At 43.7% G+C, this 21,244-nt stretch overlaps 1 protein-coding gene across 1 annotated transcript in view; it reads right to left on the bottom strand.

Moving 5' to 3' along the window:
- LOC144368135 (biotin--protein ligase-like) overlaps nucleotides 1–21,244 on the bottom strand; it is a 108,912-nt gene that overhangs the window by 85,689 nt on the left and 1,979 nt on the right. Inside the window, exons 2-4 of the mRNA XM_078026742.1 lie at nucleotides 12,373–13,340; nucleotides 7,321–7,503; nucleotides 1,262–1,306 (exon numbers count right to left, since the gene is read on the bottom strand). Coding sequence (XP_077882868.1) covers nucleotides 1,262–1,306; nucleotides 7,321–7,503; nucleotides 12,373–13,340 — 1,196 coding nt within the window. The remainder of the gene's footprint in view (nucleotides 1–1,261; nucleotides 1,307–7,320; nucleotides 7,504–12,372; nucleotides 13,341–21,244) is intronic.

Below are 21,244 nucleotides of genomic sequence, written 5' to 3'. Positions count from 1 at the left end.
AAATTTTCTTTTTTCCCTTAAATGCTCTCTTTCTTATAACAAAAACGTCATTTCCATAATTATGTGACTTCAGCAATATTTAGTCACTTCTTTTACCTCAAATTTATAAAGCAGCCTATTTAAAAAGTTTGCACTTGGTGAAGGGATACCTTTACAAGTTTTCAATTATTCAGTTTCAATGAGGTTGAAAGATAGCTTTTGAGGATACTTTTAAAGAAATCCAGCAGCTATATGGCTCACATTAATGAATTTTCATAATCTCTTTTTAATTTGACAGTTCTTTTCAAAACGGAAAAGGAAATGAGACCTCCCCAATCTCCCAATTAATCTGCAGTCTGCTCCTCCTGGGTTAGTCTCCTAAGGTTTCAACACTCAGTAACTGACCATTTTGATACTAATAAACAACTTACAGAAAAAAAAAATTCACAGCATGTTACAATCAAACTTTAAATTACCTTACCATGAAAGTAGGAACTAATGAGCTGATAAAAACTTCATCTGGCTATTTACATTTTTGGAACCTTAGACTTCATAAAACAAAATAGTAAGTGAACTTACCTACTGGTATTATCGTGGTTGCAAAAATATTTTAATTTGGCATTTCCATTTTGGTTTGCCTTTAGGGATTTGGCCTGAAAGCTAAAATGACTGGAGAGGGAGTCAGGACCATTAGTTCTGTTTCAAGTTTGGCTCATAAAAATTGCATGGCCTTGGAGGGATCACCTGACTGCTCCAGGCCTCTGTTTCTTCAACTACAAAATGAATATGCTGGATTGAATACCAATGCTCTTGTCATCACTAGAAGTTTTCAACTATACAAGAAGGATCAAAATCTTCAACACTTCAAAAGAATGGGAATAAAAGCATGACAAAATTGTGCCAGTTGGATGACATAATAATAAAGCTTTCCAAGGCATGTGCCTCAGTGTCCTAAGGCAGATATTTTTGCAAAAATCCTGTATTTCCTGACTCCCTACAGAGATGGAAACATGGGCAATGTCACCACACTGTGCACAGCTAAGAAACCCTCCAGTGGGCACAGCAAAATTGGGAGTCAGTGGTTATCAAACTGCAATTAATATTTTGTAAACTTATTATGACTTGATAAAAACAAGAAGAGTAAAAAAAAATATCTAAGTCTAGTGTAGAAGATTTAAACATACACTCAACCTCCAATAAGGCAGTAGTATCATTAATTAGAAGAAACAGATGTGAGGACCTCACTGGAACATGAATGACACAGCAGCTGAGAGAGACTTACCAGATTCTCCTCTCCGACCCCTCTTCCCTCGTTTTCCTGGAGGACCTGAAATACAAAAAATACATTTTTGAGTGTACTTTAACTTTTTTTCCCGGGGTGGTGGTGGTGGGGCATTGCAAAATGGTTAGTACATGATTTCTATATATTTTCTCACTGTTTTAAACCACCAACTTCAAAAAGAGACCTGATGTTTGTAAAGAGCAATGTTGTCTTTAGTGTTTCAGCAAAACTGTTAAGCTCTATTTAATTATAAGCTGATCTGATCTTAACATTAGAGTCAGAATTTTTGTTCATCCTGCTTAATATCATCAGTAAAGAAAGGTTTTGCAAAGCAAAGTGTTTGTATTGAGATTTTGTTTGTTAAAAATATGTATTTTCTGAAAGTTTTAGTATATGACCAATAGAAAGTACTGATTCCCCAGTGACTACAATTTCTGCTCAGTCAGGTTTATCATAATCTTTCTAGAAATATTTAGTTAGCCATTAATTAAATGTAATATCAGTCAAGGAAAAGAGCTGTAAAATATTTCTATTTTATTACATGTGAATATATGAAACTTCTTTAACTGATAATCACTTGAGTAAATTTACCTCTCTTAACTGCACTGCATTTGGATAGTAAGTTTAATTTTTCTAGAGATGGGCTCATTTAATGAATAGTCTTTGTGAGGATGCTATTCTAAAGGTACAGAAAAAACTTTTTTTCCAGTGAGTTGACTCTAAGGACCACCAAGCTGGTATGTATCATACTTAGCACAAAGTTCTAGACATTCATAGCTTTCAAAGCTGTTATTCTCAATTATATAATTTCTGTCCTCATTTCCTTAGGTAGGAATAGCTTCCACTGAATTATGGTTCAGGCAAATAGAAGAGAATAATTAGCCCACCATGAGAATGGAGGGCCTATAATATTGTTGGGAAAAAAGGCCAAGGAAAATAGGGAGCTGACTGGATTCAAAGCATGAGTTGCAGTATAGGCTTCAGCACACAGTGACTCTCAGTGTGACACAGAGCCACCAGCTTACACATGGAAACACGAATACAGAAAACAATAAATGCTGGAGAGGTTGCAGGGGAAAAGATACACTGGCAGCTTATTAATGGGACTGCAACCTGTCCCAGCCACACCAGCCCCTCTGTGGTCTGCTGCCCTTGCCTGGCTGGCCAGACTCCTGGTTGGACGGTGGCTTCCCAGCCTGGGTTCCCAAGGCTGGGCTCCTACTTCTCATGTGCTCATCTGTTGACCCCAAGCACCATCATGCCACAGTGGATGGGCCCAGAGGGGCTTCTGACCTCAGTGACACTGTGCTGAAATCTGTCCCCTCACAGACTTCAGGGCAACCATCGACAAGAGACACCAGGAGCCAAGATGAACCTGGAGATGTGGTTTGTTTGGTCCACCCATTTTGAACCAGGGCTAACATTTAGAATGGGGCTATTTCACACCACCTCTTCTGCCTCTTCTGAAAACAAAGCAACTCTTCCCACATGGCAGTTACTGGCTGGGGCCAAGTGGGACAGACTCTCCAACTGGACCAGCATGTCCCCCAACTGGCCAGCTGCACTGTCTGCCCTTCCTCCTTCCTCCACAGGTATCTGGTGGAGGCCACTCATCTGGCCCCGATCCAGCAAATTCTCCCCTGGGGCCCTTGATGACACTTTTCTGGTTAGGTACATGCTAGTTCATCAGAGTGAGTCTAGCAACACCGACCCTCGAAACAGAAAGGGCCAATTATAGGCCAATTTTTTCTTAAAAACTTAAACAGAGAATTAACATATGACCCAGCAGTTATGCTCCACCCAGTCACCCAAAAGAGCTCAAGCAGGGACTCAGATACTGTATGCCGCTGCTCAGAGAAGCAGCGTCCACCAGCCAAGGAGGAAATGAACTGTGTCCATCGACAGATGACTGGATAAACAAGATGTAAAGGGGGCGGGACAGGCATTAGATATAATATTTAATTTAATATTATCCAGCTTAAAAAAAGAATGAAGTTTTGATACATATTACAATATGGACACACCCTGAAAATATTACGCTAAGTAACATAAGTCAGTCACCAAAAGACAAATAACTGATTCCACTCCTATGAAATACCTAGAATAGACAAATTCATAGAGGCAGAAAGCAGAACAGAAGTTATCAAGAACTGGAAGTTGAAAGAGAAATAGAGAGTAATTGATTAATGGAGAGTTTCTATTTGGGGTGATAAAAAAAAAGTTTGGGAAACAGTACCGGTGGCTGAACAACACTGTGAATGGGATTCACACCACTGAATTGTACCCCTAGAGATGGCTGATGTGGCAGTTTTACTTTACAGATACTTGATCAGGAGAGAGAAACAGGGAGGAGGCCTCGATTCCTTTATTCCCAAGAAGCTCCCTGATCTCTGTGAGTTCACCTGCCACTCCTGAGCCAGATGGCACCTTAGCCACTCAGGGACTTCTCAGAACAAAGTCTCTTCCAGAATGACTTTCCACCCGGACCGAGAAGTGACCAGCAGCCTCTTTTGCCAACAGTATGAATGCCACACCTGTTGCACACTCACTCGCTCCCTGCTGAGCACTGTGCTGGGCGCCCTGGACCTGGGTCCCCACTCCTCCCCAAGCCACACCACTGCCTCAGGCAGCATTAACAGCATGCCCAAACCACAAAGGCAGTTAAGTCACAGAGCTGGAATTTGAACCCGTGAAATAAAGTCTGCCTGCCCCTAAATCCTTGCCCTAATTTTTCTCCCACAAGCCTCATCCAGGAGACCCACGGGACCCAACACAAAGCAACATAGGAAATGCCTATCTACTGCCACCAAAATGCTGATGGCATCACAAAGAAACATACACTCACATGGTATGCAAGCATGAGGCAGTGATAAACATGGGCAGGGCTTGGAGCTGGGCAGTGGGGTGGAGGGAGCTGGGCAGTGGGGTAGAGGGAATTTGAAGCTTGGATCCACCACCCACTAACTGCAGCTACTTAGACAAAGATCCAAGAGGACATTTTCACATTTTACCACATGAGTGAGTTATGGCTGACCTCCGCACAATCCAATTTTGGCAGAAGAGATGGCACTTTGAGAAGAATTCAACAAAGAACTGCCTGCAGAGAAGCAAAGCGCGAGGGGCGGAGAGGCACCAGGGCCAGCAGCAGGGACGACAGAGCCACTAACAGGAGCTGCTAGCCAGGAGAAGGAGAGGTAGGGACACGGCTCTGGACTCTGTCCATCAGTCCAGCCAGCGCATCCCAGTGTTGTAGTCAACCAGAACTAAGAGGAAGGGCACCCAGAGAAGAGCCAACAGCACAGGGAGCAGGGTGGACAGTGTGGCCAACACCCTCCAGGAGGGAACACCACCGTAGCTCAGGGCTGGCTATGTGGACCCCTGGTTAACCACTTAATCCTTGCACTGGCCGGCCCCGGGGTGCTGTATGAGCTTCCGCACATCCAGATCTTTCCCCAGTGCCTAGACCAAATCTACCATGGCAATTCTGCGGCTTTGAAGGATCTCCCACGTAGGGTCTCACTATCCGAATCCTAGGAGTTGCTCAACGGCTGAATCAGGCCTGGTCATTTCCAGATCCCACCAATGCCCGGTCCATGTAGGCATCCAATAATGTCTGCTAAGCCATCTTCCTTTTATCACATAAAGTGATAGCTCAGGCTCGTTTAACACAAAGTTTTAGCTTGGGTATTTCCGTTATGCCCACCCTAAAGAATATACCAGAATGGGCTGAGATTGTGGCTCAAAGATAGAGCCCTCACTTAGCATGCATGGGGCACTGGGTTTAATCCTCAGCACCACATAAAAATAAAATAAAGGTATTGGGTCCACCTACAACTTAAAAAAAAAAGAATATACCAGAAAAGACAAGTGTTCCAAAAGTCTGCTCACAGGCCACTCTTTCCTCTCTGTTCTCAGTCCAAGAGTCCCAAGGTCCCAGTCCCGAGTCCACCATGGTCAGAGCTCCCAGGAAAGGTGAGGGAGCACTACCAAGGGCCAGTCTGGTCCACGTGGGAGGAGCCCCGGAGTAGACAGGCACTCCCTCCCAGTCCAGTCCAGCTCAGGAAAGGAGGGAGAAGCTCCAGACCATGACATCACACTCCCCCAAGACCCGCAGTCCTCACCCACAGGGCCCCGCCCCTCCTACAAGGGGCTTGTCTACAGGACCTGAAATGCCGCAGATGGCTTTATTGTGGTGTTTCTGTACGACACAGTGGTGCTTTTCCTTCTAGTATCTGAATGCATGAAACAGATGAAAGATGGGGAATTCTGAGTTCCTGAGATGAAGGTACAAACAAAAGCCCCATCATAACTCCCTAGGCATGCATCAGGAGCAGGGCAAGCTGTCAAGAGTTGGGTGAGGAAAACACAGCAAGAGCATGTTTCTTAAACAAGAAACAATCCATTGCTGCATTTTAAAAAATATTATTTTAGTTGTCAATGGACCTTTATTTATTTATATGCAGTGCTGAGAACTGAACCCAGGGCCTCACATATGCAGACAAGCACTCCTCACTGAGCCACAACCTCAGCCCTCATTGCTGTACTATTAATTTTTAAAATTAAACACATTACCTTTGATTTTTCTAGACCAGGTGCCAGGCACTGGTCAATCACATTCTAAACTTTAACTCATTCAACCTCCCAAAAACCTATAATAATCATTATTACACTGTTATTTAAATAATAATTCTTTGTATCATAATGTATATTATATATAATCATATAGTACATAATTATATTTTATTAAAATAAATTGTTATTATGATATTTTATTATTGGCTTATTTAATAAGCTGTTATTTAATAATAATTCACACAGAACTTCCACAGATATTATTTCACTCTGTCCTCAGGGAATCCTGTGAGGCATCTCTCGGGTTTGACATCTGTCTTCTCTAAGGAGCAGATGGCATCCCTCTGTAAATTCAGCTTGCCAAGGACCCGAGCGGTCAGGAAGACAGTGCCCTCTCTAGCCCCTTTGTTGGGGCGAAGGTTATATTTCGTTCTTCTCAAGGGAGGGCAGGTGAACCTGGTGTGTACGTCACCTGGGCAGCAGGGTATTTTCTGAAGCTACATGGTCACATCACTAAACTGAGATCCCCCTGTTTAGGGGAGACAATGGAGAGACACCCCCAAGATAATCAGATTGTCACTAGGAATAAGAAACTGACAGGCAGGGCCATGTGAAGGGATTAGCAGGAACACACACCTGTAGAATTTGGCGGCCTGCCCGAAACCTGGTTTCAACAACAGGGAGCAAATGAAGACCCGAGGCCAGAGAATCCCCAAACACATCCCCAGCTCAGGGCATTTTCCTTCTAGACACAAGTGACAGGGATGGAGATCCAGAGCACTTCTGCCACAAGATGGCAGATGTCTGCACAACACAGGGAAGCTGGGACTTTCTCATCCAAAGATACGCTGAGGAAGGCCCAGAACAAAATAACTCATTTTTATCCCAAACAATTATGGTTCCCAAATGCAGCCATCCCTCGGAATCCATGGGGGACTGGGCCAGCACTGCCTTCCAATGCACACTGAGGTCCACAGGTGCCCAGGTCCCTCATAGCAAAGGACAGAGTATTTGCATTTAACATACGCACATCCTCTGAATCCCCTAAATAAACTCCAGATGACCTGCACACCTCCCACAATGTGAGTGCTGTGTGAGTAGTATCACACTGTGTTGTCTAGGGAGTGAGGACAGGAGAGAAGCCTGCACGTGCTCAGTAGAGACAATTAATTTCTCCACTGTCTTTTGCAGTTGGCTGGCTACACCCTCAGATGCAGAGCCCACAGATGTGGAGGGGCACTGTTCACTCTTGACACACACAACAGGGATCTTCCCCCTAAAAAGGGTCATAACTTGCAGACCTGACACCTCCTGAGTTCCAGTCTTCTCCACCTCCCTTACCTATGCACACCAAATCAAGTCAGAGACACCCGCACATCAGTAAGAGGGTTCCTAAACTCAAAGTCAAAGCAGAAATGGAAAATCATGATAAAAATCAACATCAAAGCCAATGGAAACAGCCACAGAGCGGAGTATGAGGTGCTCACCTCCGAAGCCAACAGCAGGTACAGGGGCATTAAGGCAGGAGTTTCTCGCAGGTCACAGCTGACACCCAGGGCCAAGAGGGTCTCCTGGAGGAATTCGTATCTTCTCATGTTGCTGGATTTCAGCAGGTTGAAGTCTTCTTGGGTCTGCACCATGAAGGAACTGGGAGGTAGTTCTAAGTGCACCTGGACAAAAAGACAACACTTGTTAAATCAAGGCACTTACAGTCTCAGAGAGCTTCTTCAACGGGTTTTCTAAAAGTGTGAATCCCTCTCCTCACCAACAGCAATATAAACTTGGGACCTGAATATCTGAAAAGTAATGGCAATAAAAACAAAAATATTCAAAAGGACCCTTTCATTGTTGTTGTTGTTGGTGGTGGTGGTGTTACTGGGGACTGAACCCAGGGGTGCTCCACCACTGAGCTACTTCCCCAGGCATCTTCAATTTTTATTTTGGTGGCCATACTGGGGGTTAATATCCTGAGTTGCCCAGCTGGCCATGAACTTGTGATTCTCCTGCCTCAGCCTCCTGAGTTGTTGAGATGACAGGTGTGTGCTACCACACCGGGCGCTGAAGGGTCTCTTGCACTTGTTGCTATCAGGCTGAGACATTGGGTAGAGTCAACCATGAGGGGTTATCAAACTCTTTACAGGTTGATTTTTATCACCAGCTGTGTGACCTTGGGCAAGTCACTTTAAGTTGGTTGTAAGCCTAAGTCACCTGCAGTATCCTTGTGCTGAGAGCCTAAATGAGGTGTTACTGAGCTCACACAGGGAGGCAGAGGGCCAAGCTGAAAACGTCCACCCTGTCCATCAGTCCAAACTGGGAAGCAACCCCTGGAGGACAGCATGGGGAGCATCTGTAGGAACTGAAACACAGGGGACCTCCCCCACTGCCCTTCTTGACCTGGTGCAATTCTAAGACTCAGAGCATCACGTGCTTACCCAGACCTGCTGTTCAGTGAAAATCAAATCATCTCTACCACCAACGTCTGTCTCGCACACTGGAACTTCCAGCTCCCCCGAGATCAGATTTTAGTTGTGTTTTAAAGCCTAGAGCTTCCAGGATACCAGCAAAGTGACCAGAACTGGTTTGCTTTACTTGGTTTTTGTCCACTGTATGGAGACCTTCTGACCTGAAGATTAGGAAAATAAAAAGCAAGGTGCCAGCCTTGGGTACCTGCACAACTCTCGATTCCCACCTGAGCTCTGACCAAGCCAAAGACTGTCCCAATATACTGTCTACAATGGTCCAGATGCTAACATCGAGGCCACATCTGAAAAGGTTTGCAAACACTGTCCAACATGGTTCCCATGCTCCAGTTAGGCATCAGTGGCTGGGGCTTCCCCACAGACTGAGCAGGCCTGTCAGTGGGCAGCAGGGTCCCGCCTGTCCTCCAGACAGCCCTGGGCAGGGAGGAGGCAGAAAGCGGGAGCATGGATGGGATCTGTGTACTCCTGTCTCCTTGCCCCAAGATGGGCCTCTGCTCTCAAGTAGACACAGCCAGGCTGGTGGACAAGCCACACCACAGTGGACACACTTCCTTCAAGTGAACAGGTGGCCATCCTGGGGGTTAACATGCCAGGAGTTAAAATGAAGGAGAAATAAAACAAGCACAGTTCTGTTCCCACCAGAGCTCACGGAGAGAGGGAGGCACTGAGTGAACACACATGAATTCACTGGATGGGGTGAATACACAGAATATTCTAGAAGCTGGGGAAGTGAAACGTGCTGAACTCATCCTCACACGAGAAGGACACCGAGGGGGACTCCATCCACTGAGCCACCATTAGGCCTCTGAGTTCCAGGAGACAAGCCACTGAATGGGGAAAACATTTCTACTTAGTATCTTACGGTTTCAAGATTTTAGGTGCTGGGCCTGGTACAGTGTGGCACATGCCTGTCATCTCAGCAACTCTGGAGGCTGAGGAAGGAGGATCACAAGTTCGAGGACAGCCTCAGCAACTTAGCAAGGCCCTAAGCAATGTGCTGATGGGGGCCATGGTTGGGTACTCTGCTATAAAAGCAGAACCAATCCTGCCCTGAGTTAAAGACTCTGTCTCAATAAATAAAAAAGGCTGAAGTTGTAGCTCAGTGATAAGCACTCCTGGGTTCAATCCCTGGTAGCAAAAATAAAATTTAAAAAGAAACAAAAAATGCTAGTTGCTGGACTGGGGTGTAGGTCAGTGGTAGGACACCTCCTGGCATGCACAGGTCCTGGGTTCAATCCCTAGCACCACAGAAAAAGGTTTAGGTGCCATGAGAAAAGAGGATGCATCTGGCTCTGTGCTGTTAATAAGGGACAGAACAGCACCATGGGTGTGTGTGTCAGGTGTGTAACTGGTTCTCCACGGTGTCAAACCTCAGTCTCACCCTCTGCTTATAAAACTACTACCACAGAGACAGGCCCATCTCCATAACTAAGCTTTTAAACTTCAGGCTTTTTAACTGGACTGAAAGTTAGAACATCTCTGGCTACAAATGGGGTTAAAGGCCTCTAGCAGGCAGAGCCAAGGGATCCTGCCAACCATCCTAACATGCACAAGGACCATCCCTCCCCACAAAGAGTTATTAGGCCCAAAATGTTGATGGGGCCATGGTTGGGAACTCTGCTATAAAAGCAGAACCAATCCTTCCCTGAGTTAAAGCTCAATAAGAAAACACAAAAGTCTTAGCTGGGCGCAGTGGCCCATGCCTGTAACCCCAGCAGCTCAGTGCTGAGGCAGGAGGATCACAAGTTCAAAGTCAGCCTCAGCAATTTAGCAAGGCCCTAAGCAACTGAGCAAGACCCTGTTTCTAAATAAAATACCTTTTTAAAAAGGGCTGGGGATGTGGCTCAGTGGTTAAGAATCCCTGGGTTCAATCCCTGGTACCAAAACAAAACAAAATCTTTCTAGATCCATTTTTGAGCTTTATCTGTACAATTTCATGCCATACTCTTGATACATTTTATATCAAGAGTACAGCAAATAACAGCTTTAATCCATGGCCTTATATTTTCCCTGCAAACTTGGTCAGCACCGGAGCATCCAAATGTGTCCTTTTTCCCTGCATCACTGAAAGTGAGTGGGCATCTAACAGGCAGCCTGCCTGATGGGGTGCCTCAGCCAGCACAGCTGTGTGTCACCTGCAGTACTTCTCCTCCTCATGACCAAATTAATCACAGAGATGAAGACGATGGAACTGAACAGTGAAAGGAAACTGACCAGATTATAATATTTACTGGTTGATCCCGCCGAGGGATCACAGCAACACAGCCTGAGGAAGAAACACGGATTATGTCACACAGAAGACTGGAAGTCATCTAAAATAAAAAATGGCATCCTAATCCTCAGAATCTGATGTGTGGAGCGGCATCATGTTGCCTTTTGTCCTCAGGCTACGCACTGCAGTATCAAATTTTATGACAGCGATGGGGTCAATTTAAATGGTGCAGCCAAGATATTGGCTGTGTAACTAGAAGAAGTGGATAGCAACAGTGCTGAATCAACTTCCTACTACAAATCTGCACGCAGAGGTGGTAAAATTCGCTCTTCAGAACTGAAATATGGCTCTCGGAAGTAGGGTGTTTAGGTGGATTTTTTGAGAATGCAGTCACTATAGTGACCATATTTGCAGAGAAGATAAGAGGTACATTTATTAGAACTCCAAAAACCAACCCAGGTGGCTTGCAGCCCTACAGGAAACCTACTTAGATTGCACATATTCATCTGGACCAATGTCCAGATTTCTTAATCTTAAGCATCTCTGTCCGAGTTTTCATCAGAACAGATGGGTGGGCTTTAGGATAGCACAGAAACCAACTTGACCAACCGGAAGGGCACTGGCTCAGAAAACTCAGGGGACTGGAGCTTCCAGAGGGACAGGAAAGAGACAAGACCTACAAAAGGAAAACGAAACAGAGGAAGTGATGATTCTCAAACCTAATAAATAAAACCAAATCCAGGATGGCCACCATTGGGAGCCTTCTGGGCAAAACACCTTCATCTCCTCAGCTCTTTAGATCCCGGTGCCTTGAGGAGGGAGCATTCCTCTAAAAACTTGTGCGCTCAGTGTTCAGGATTTGCAGTAGATGATGAATGATGCTGATTTCCTCTGTGACTTTTCCCCCAACAACAAAAAGCCAAAGAGGAAACCACAGAAGAGTCCAAGGACTCCCTAAGCTTGCGAAGGAAATCTGCATTTCTCTTGTCCTTCTTCCGTTTTCTTCTTACCTGTGTATGAGTATGCCATTATAAACCTACGCAACTTCCACCTTATTTATTTATTTATTTATTTTGGTAATGAGGATTGAACCCAGTGGCACTTAACCACTGAGCGACATCCCCAGCCCTTTTTATTTTTTATTTTGAGATAGGGTCTCAGGGAGTTGCTTAGTGCCTCACTAAGTTGCTGAGGCTGATTTTGAACTTGTGATCCTCCTACCTCAGCTTCCTGAGCCTCTGGGCATGTGCCACCAGGCCCGGCTCCACATTCTCTTACTAGGAAGTTTCCTCAATGCTTAGTTTTAAGAGTGACAGAAAGGAACTGTGGATTGGAGGATGTTTCTAACCCTAACTCCCTCCACGACTGACTGCAATATTTTAACAAGATCATCAGTCACTGATGTCTGGAATCACCACCCCTGAGTCTTCCAACTTCCCACATTAAATAAAGGCTCCTGATATTACCCAGAATGTACGTGAAGGCACTGTGTTTCAGAAAGACTGCAACCAATAAAGATGGGAACAAGAAAGAACTTCCAGGCTAACGCTTGCTTAGCCAGCAGCCCTCCTGCCTCCTGCCTCCTTCACAACACATGGCTCCTCAGGGTTTTCACAAAAGCCCTGGACCAAACTAAACTTCCCCTCACCTCAGAACAACTCTCAGTTGGAGTCAAAAGTGCCCAGTGGGCCAGGCAGGCTCAGCCGAGGAGCACTTGCCCAGCTCATGTGAGGCCCTGGCCTCTGTCCCCAGCACCGCGGCATACAGCATTGAGACCTATACACATACAGCCTTCAAGAGCATGCTCCTTCCCAAAGACACCCAATAGCATCACACTAACTCAGTACCTGGCAAAGAATGGCTTCCCCTCCGCAGGTTCCAAAAGACACTTGCATGATCATCCTGTCCTTGTCCTCATTGTCCAGGTGGCCCTGGAGCTTTCCAGGGCTGAGCTGCTTCCCGGGGCCCTCCTCATAAACACAGCCACTGCTCAGAACGCTGAGCTTCATCTTGCTCTGGTCAGCCTTGGAGAAAACCAGGCTCTGGACTGTCTTCTGCAGCACACCCTTTCTTGTCACCTGCAAGCCATCAAACGTGAAGGATGAAGACAGGCCCAGTACCTTCCTTCCCTGAGAAAGATAGGCTAGGAACTTCTGGTACAGGTCTTCAGGGATGAGTTCCCTGATGGCAATGACCAACAACAGGCAGATGTCTGGCCATGGGTCCCAGAGCACACTTTCCTCCTGCAGGTGGTTCAGAACATAGCTGTCGGTGTCCACACAGTCAGCCAGGATGGCCCACACCTGCTGGAGCCACCCGAGGGCCTCCTGGGAGTCGGGGCCTACGTACAGAAGGATGTTGAGTGCCTTTCCCGTGATGTTGACTCTCCTCCCTTCTTCTTTAGGGCAGATCTCATCGGCAACACCCTCCAAACTGCTGCCATGATCATAGGGAAGGTCTGGAATGTTCTCTGCAGATGCAAACTTGACCGAATCAATGGTGCTATTCTCAAGTTCTAAGCATTTGTGGCAACTAGACAGGTGGAGGTGAAAATGCTCCAGAGGGCCCGCTCCCTGCTCAGTGTCCCCAGGAGGCTCACTCCCAGAGGCACTGCCCCTCCTCGGCTTGGAAGAACCTTCTGGAAGAGAAGAACCTTCTGGAAGAGCCTTTGGGTCATCCTTGCCAGGGTGCTCCATAAAGTCCCGCGCAGGCTCGGTCTCCAGAGAGGGCTCAGGGTTTGGCTGTAGGACTTGGGCTTGCTTGTGTACAGCCTGATCCTTGAGTTCCTTCAGAGCAGAGTCTTGCAAGTGCACAGCTGGAGTACAGGAAAGATCACAGAGGGCTCATCAGCACTTATTTGTCATGCAGCTGGCAAAAGAGCCTCACCAGCTCTCCACATTCTGCCACCTACAGTATGGCAGAGCCACCTGCACAGCTCCCACTTACATCCCCACCTCAACTCTGGGCATCCCTGGGAGCCACACAATTGCTGCCACCAGCTGGAAGGGTGCTCCTGAAGACCCCCAGTGAAATTCCTGATTTCCACATCCTTCCTACTCAAATCAGAACCCCAGATCATCTTCTTGACTGGTGAAGAAGGTGAGATTAAGAGGGGAGATTTTGCCTATTAGAGATTCAACTAGGCTAGGCTGTTATTCTCCTACATGACACTGAAACTGAGGAATAAAAAGGACACATTAATAGACCCTACCCAAGCATGCCCCAGGAGGAGTCATGCACAGGACACTTCAGAGGATCTGCGAAATGGTCTATCCAGTGCAACATAAGCTTACAATAACTGATCCAAAAAACAGGTATTGAGTGCTTTCTGCACATGGGACACAATATTAGGCATGTGTGCATGGTAAATCAGATTCCCAGAGCCAATAAGTGGCACTTACTTGCCTGTGAAACAAATGAAAACATCACACACAAGCCTAAGGAAAGCAGGTCATGTGCTACCTGTCCAAAACTGTGAAATGCATATTTAAATAAAAAAGCCTTTAGATTTAGACCTTCACAGTACAACTGGCTATTATTCCCTTTCAGTCAGAACTATAGGCTAGAACCATTATATTGTGTTATGTTATGTAAAATAAACACTATAAGTCATCCAATATGGATGCTATGTCACAGATATTGCAATTATGAAAAACCCTGGTTTTTAATTAAGCACTAAAGATACATCTCCCTGACCCCAAAAAACCTCAACACTTGTGTGAATCATATATTTTCCTTATTAAATCAAATCAGTTTTCTGAATCAAACTGAAACCAAGCACTGCCCTACGTTACACCAACAGCAGCACTCCAGAGTCTATAAGCTGACAACCTAGGACGTTCCACACAGGACAGAAACATTTCCTAAAGTTACGTACAGACAATCTTTTGGGGCACCAGTCCATTATCCATCTGGAGAACATCCATCTGGAAAACATCGCCAGAATGTTTTTTTTGTTTGTTTGTTTTTAATTTTTGAGACAGGCTTTCACTAGGTTGCCCAGGCTGTCCTTGAACTTGCAATGCTCCTGTCTCAGCCTCTCCAGGTGCTGGGATCACAGGTGTGAACCATGCCCTATGTTATATGGCACACCATGTCTTTGTTCTTCTGTCAAGAAGGGGATGTTGAAATCAGCAGGAATCAGTCAGGACCCTTCCTGAGAAGTTTGCAGGGAACCAAGCATGAAAATTAATAAATGAGAATAACTTGAATTCCAAATCCCACAATACCTGGAATCAATTTTTATATATTCAAGCTTTTTTTCTCTCTTTTTTCCCCCTAAGCACATCTTTTCTATTTTGTCTAAGCCAGGGATCCACCCCTCCAGGTTCTCTTATAGTAACATTTGGAAAATTAGCTGCTTCCATGGATCAGAATTTCACAGTAAAGTTTCCTCCAGAGCCCAGAGGGTTCCATTTTCCATGCTCAAAAGATGGGGGTGGAATGGGGCCTGGGTCCTAAATGGGACATCATTATCCCAGAGGTCTCAAGTTATCCATTTAATCAGAGTGGGCCTATTAATTCTGGAATCCAGTGTTTTCAGTAGCATATTCCCTTTGTTGAAGTGCACCTTTTCAGGTCAAAAAATTGATTTGCTCATTCAGGGTTCTGATCTAGTGTGGGGTTTATTACCAAGTCCCCTATCTAGGTGGCCACAGTTTCATGCTCTACTAACTTAAAATCCACTGTATGTAGGGAAGGCAAAATCAGACAGGAAGATGGGGGAGTTAGCTGCTTCTGGGGAAGAGAGTCTTGGTAGTGTAGGCCAGTTTTCAGGTTGATTAATGATGTATTTGTTTCTTAAATATTAGACTTTATTTACCCATTTCAAAGCGTCAAGAATACCTGCAGAGTTCCGGGGAGAAGGTGCTAGCCAGTTTCCCAGTGCAAGCCACCCTTCATTTCTACAATGATGAGTCTGAGCTGGATTCAGATGAGGAAGAGCAAGGGGAGGAAACACAGACCTACCATCTTCAGTGCCAGGAGTCAGAAGGTCACCAGGAAAATGGCCCAGGGGGACAGGGCAGAGGTGGGCTGGTAAACCCATCTAGAGAAGGGGATGGTCTAAGGGGTGGCCTCCGTGGTAAGAGTCAGCTCCCTTGTGGTGATCCTCCTGGGGGCAGTGAGTGTGTCTCATGCAAATGAATTGGGTCTCTCCTGTGTCTGCCCCACTGTTCCCTGGGGCTGCTGCAAGACCCCTGCTTGTGTCCTAGAGACAGCCCCGGCAGGACATGACATCTTCCACTAGATATTCAGAGGCTGGGGACTGCGTGCACTGCCTCTGCTTAGCAGGCTGAGAACACAGCTTTTACTTTTTCTTCTCCTGGTGATTCTTTTTTGGTGCACTCACGCAGACCTTTTCAGAAAAGGTGCCAGGACAAAGAGGTCTGTGTCTACACAGGTTGTTATCAGGAAAGGCCAGCTTTCAAAGCTCACTCAGCGTCATCACGCTCCTCATCAGATTACAAGTGATTCCTATTAATAGACTGTCACCCATGCTTGCCTCTCACTTAAACAGAGTCATAATGCAGCTATTTTTGCTTTTGCAAAAATAATTTAAATATTAAATCCCAATTTTAACTCATTGTCCAATGAAAAACTAGGTGATGCTCCATAATTAGAGAGTTTGTTTCTTTAGAGACTAATTATGAACTCTGATAATCAGTGTCAGCCTTTGCCTGGAAGGAAATGAGTCACCTTCTCATTAGTAATCAAGTTTGTCCATTTTTTAAGAGTGACCCAGAAATTCAAGGATATGAGTTTCAGCTATACAAGACAGAACATCAGACACCACAAACATTATACACAAATGGGACTAAGGCAGAAAAATTAAAGTCAAGGAGGTTCTTGAGGTACTTTTTAGGATGACTGAGGTTTCAGAAAGGACAAGCTGCCTGGTGAAATAAAATGTGTCTGGCTTACACAAGAACCAAAATTTCAAAATCTTAAAGGGATGAGTGTTTAAATGACTTAAGGCACTGCCATGGTCTAGGCAGGAGAATTTAACCACTATTAAATGTTTTCCACACAGAATAGGCAGTCCTGGTTTATTCTGGATAATTGAGGGTTTGGATATGTAGTATATAATCAGAGGAAACAAGCAGTAAAGAACAAGAGCTAATTTGGGGTAACCAAAGACTTGGCTAACAGATGCTTCCTTACTCTGGATCCCTAAAATGAACAGATTCTGACCAATATTCACTGGACAAAAGAGTTTGAGACACCTGAATTCTCAGCTAAGAAACTGAACCACGCAGCACTATGAAGACCAGCCCTGTTCTCTGTTTTTCTATCACTCCCTCTACCACAATCCATTCTTTTTCTTGCCCTAGAGATTCCTGGACTGTTTGCTTACAAAAGAGTGTTCACAAGCCTACCTGGCTGCTCTGTCTGGCAGCAGCACAAGAATCAACAGTCAAGGCCAAAAAGGTCTGGGGAAGGGAATGGTAATTGCTCCCAGCTGCCCTCTGTTCTGGTCCCCTGGTCCTCCCCTCACCCTTTTCTCCAGGCATTCCATCTCCAAACAAAGCTAACACATGCTAAAGAATGATTTTTCAAATCACTTCCCTGTCACTGTGAAACCAGATTAATCCACACACCATCTTATTAAAACCTCACACAAATGGAAGCAGAGACAGAAAAGAGCCACCAAAATGTAGAAGTTTTGAAGTTCTATCACTGAAGAAGAAATAAAGAAACTGGTATTGACTACTGTAAGTGTTAATAGTGCTTTCTAGTTTCCTCAGTATCCCCACCCATCCTTTTTCTATCACTCCATCTCCTACAGCTCCAATAATATTCCAAGATTTAGAATCTGAGTAGTACACCAAAAATCCTTCGGTCCCATTGTAGTTGTTCCTCATGGGATGCTCAGTAGTTCTTTTTTTCCGGGCCACTTCAGGAAGTTTTATCTTATACACATATGTATGCTTCCTCCCCCCAGCAAGACTTCAGAGGGCTGCCACTCTTCTTACACAAGAGAAACAGTGTGCACAGACACAAGCTCGCATGGTACAACTGTGGATAATTCAGTCATAGGCCTCGTGGTTTTTCTGCCTGTTCACAACACCCAGCATGGTGATCGGGCATAGTAGTCTGCTCAATAAATATCAGTGTGATGTAAACTAAACCTTTGTCTGAACAGTGAGAATTCTATGGTGCTTCAGAGTCCATCTAACCCTACAGCATTCAGGATTCAGGGTCACAGAGAGAGTAACTGCAGGAAACTGGCTTGAATCTACTCTAAATACCACTGTTCTACACAATCACCAAATTACACTATTTTCTCACTAATCTTCTCTTCATATTTATTTGGGGGGAAAAATTTGGACAAAATTCTCCAGTTCAATGTGTTCACAGAGTAATACCACCTGTCACTTAAATAACTTTCTTGTTCTTTACTTTCACTTTTCTTTCCTAAAGCCCCTTTCATAATGATCAAGTAGGAGACTACTTTGGTGAAGAACATTTTAAATTGAAGGTATTGCATTAATAATGATAGTGGTACTAGTCTGAGAATCAGCAACCATTTTAGACATATGAGACTAAATGCTTAGTGATAGTTACTAATAGTGAATAAATAGGTTCTAGAAAATTTGGGGAAATCCAAGAAAAATTCCAATTTACCTGACATCAGTATGTAAGGCAAAAAAACAGGACAAATATGGAAACAGCATACATAATACTCACACATATACATACTCATACAGACACACGTACGACAGCGGAGGTAGGAGAAATACTAAACTTCATTCCTACCTACAAAATTCCTACTACTGGAAATTGAGAAGAGGGCTTCATAAAAACCTCCATCATACCCACACATTTATGCTAGCTTAACAAATAAAGTCTACAAGGTTTTCATTTTTATTGTATTCTGATATGCCCTACTCCTTTGCTAGCACATATAGATAAAATTAAAATGAAGGACTTAATTAAGCTTCTCTAAATCCTGAAAGAGAAATATTTTTCCATTCTGCTTCCAAGAGAAGGGACAAAAAAAAATTCCTACATGAAATGAATGGTGCTGACAACCCACAATTGAACAATAAGAAGGAAACTTCACATAGGATTATTGTTAACCTGGAGACTGTGTTGAAAGAAGTCAAGCTAAACTCATATCTATTAATGCCAGGTTTACAGGCCACACAGCACAAGAGGGAGACAGACAGTGAAAGCAGACAATGAAAGTTTTATTGGATGGGGAGCCAGAGGCATCTGGAGCTGTCAAAACAGCTGGAATTTCCTAGAAAAGACAACCATAGAAGAAGCAGCTCAAAGTATGCATAGAACTCTGTTCAAATCCTTTAACAATTCACTATGCAGAAGCATATGGGATTCAGGAAACCAAGAGGAAGCAAGAAACTCAAGAGTGAAAAAGCAGGCAGAAGGCTCCTGGTTAGAGCCTTGCCAAATTAGTGGGCCTTGATAAACACTCCAGGGTTTGGTCAAGCCCTCATACTTTCCACAGAACTCTCTGAAGGGTCCTTAGAAATAAGGATCACATCTCAAGACTAAGATTTCACCTGTTAGAAAGAGAAGCAAACCTATTCTCAAACTAAGCCTCCATCAGATCAATGTTATCTCTCAGGAATGGAACTGCCTACTAAAACAAAATTCAACATTCTTTAGTAGAAAAACCTTTTAAATGCATCAACCACAATGTCCAGTCAATAATTAAAAACTAAAGCATACTCAAAGTAAAGAGCAACTGAACCCATAGTCAAGAGAATAAGTTGATAGAAACATAGCCACAGACAACCTAGATGTTAAGGACTGACAGAAAAAAAACGTTAAATAATAATTGATAAATGTTTTTATAATACACATTTTATAAACTGTATAATTCATAACCTCACCTACCCCCAGCATCTCAGCAAACTTGAGTTTCCCATGGTTTTTAATCAAAATAGGATTTGGAATGGGTTATTTTTGAAAACCTGGAGCAAACAACTTGAAAGTGATTAATGACATCCAAACTTAATTATATATTTACACCTCCCAGTAGGACAAGGGAGAGAATAAAATGCCTTCTCTCTGTGTAGTGAGAGGGCTTTATTAAAACCTGACAGCAACTATTTAGCAGCAATAATTGAGTTTTATGTGAGATTACAGATTCCCCTTGTCTGGCATCACAATCTGATCACACACTGACAGGGTAGGTAAGTTTCTAACAGTGAGAAAAAAACAGTAGAGCTTTGCATAAAACCAATCTTTAAAAGTACTTTTCCTCATCTGTCAATGTGATATTATCAAGGGTTTCTGTAATTTCTATAAACAATCATTATGTTTTAGCTGAGTCAGTAACACAATGCCCTCTTTGAGGAGTCAGACATCTTCTGTTTTAAAAATCACTTTCTACCAATTCCCACCCTCCAAAAAAAGAATTTGGCTTCAAATTTATTTTCTTAATCCACTGAGCAATCTCATGAATAAAAATGTAATCACATACCCTGCATGTCTGATATAATTTTCATAAAACTTTCTAAATATTTTAATATTTATTTACTATTTTGTGAAAATATTTACTGAACATGCCGGCTTACCTTCTTTCCCCTGGGAAGGAAAGAAAAGAAAGAAAAAGCAAGGCTGATTAAGATATATTGAAAAGTATACCAAGTACACATTACTTTTGCTTAAGACTCTGTGAAGGAATCACCAACTCAGCCTCTGTGGTGAGTTCTTGCTTTCCCTATGAGTACAGATGGTGACTTTGCCATTCCTGAAAAGGCTAATCTTACCTTTTCTGAAGTAAACACTCTTTTTACAAGTTCAGTTCTTCATATTGATTTCTCAGATGAGAAGGATGGCTTTACCATTTTTTTTCTTATTCTCCCTTTCTCAATCAAGGACCTTGCTTCCCTCAGAGCAGGATTGGAAGATACCAGAGGGACTGACTGACCCATCTAGAACTTTATATCCATAAATATTCCATTCTATCAACAATTAACACAGGCCCAGTGACAGAATTTAGGTAGCTCTATTTTTGTTAGCCACAAAGGAAGTTCCCTGCTTCTGAGTAGTGTTTCTCACAGAAAATGTATTGAACATCTTTTACTTCAAGAAACACATTGTTGGGACTGGGGTTGTGGCTCAGTGGTAGAGTGTATGAGGCACTAGGTTCAATCAGCACCACATATATATAACTAGAATAAAGGTCCATCAACAACTAAAAAAATATTTAAAAGAAAGAAATACATTGTTGAGCAATAGCAAATACCAGGTACCTTGCCTCTCTGGTCATGCTTACGAAGTCTGAGACTAGAACTCACATACCTGCTTCCTCACAAAAGTGACCCTTACTGTTCTCTCCAGGTAAGTGCTCAGAGCTTTCTCCCCTAGAAATTTTCTCTCCCCATGGCAGATCATAATCTATAGACCAACATTCAGAACCTATGTGAGGGCTGGGTTTGTAGCTCAGTGATAGAGCACTTGCCTAGCATGTGTGAGGCACTGAGATCCTTAGCACCCCATAAAAATAAATTTAAAAAATAAAGGTATTGTGTTCATCTACAACTAAAAACTATTTTTAAAAAAGAACCTATGTGAAATTCTCCCCACATAAATCACCACATCAAATTATATCCAAATAACTTGGCTCTCTGTATGGTACTACTATTCCGGATGCTGCCTAAAGCAAATGAAATAAATAAAAGGAGAGAACCTGTATCTTTTTTTTTAATGTTTATTTTTTAGTTGTAGGCGGACACAATTTTGTGT

The sequence above is a fragment of the Ictidomys tridecemlineatus genome, chromosome 2, assembly GCF_052094955.1.
Source record: "Ictidomys tridecemlineatus isolate mIctTri1 chromosome 2, mIctTri1.hap1, whole genome shotgun sequence".
Classification (NCBI taxonomy): domain Eukaryota; kingdom Metazoa; phylum Chordata; class Mammalia; order Rodentia; family Sciuridae; genus Ictidomys; species Ictidomys tridecemlineatus.
Note: the sequence above shows the minus strand (reverse complement) of the source record. Positions and strands in the feature narration are given on the sequence as shown.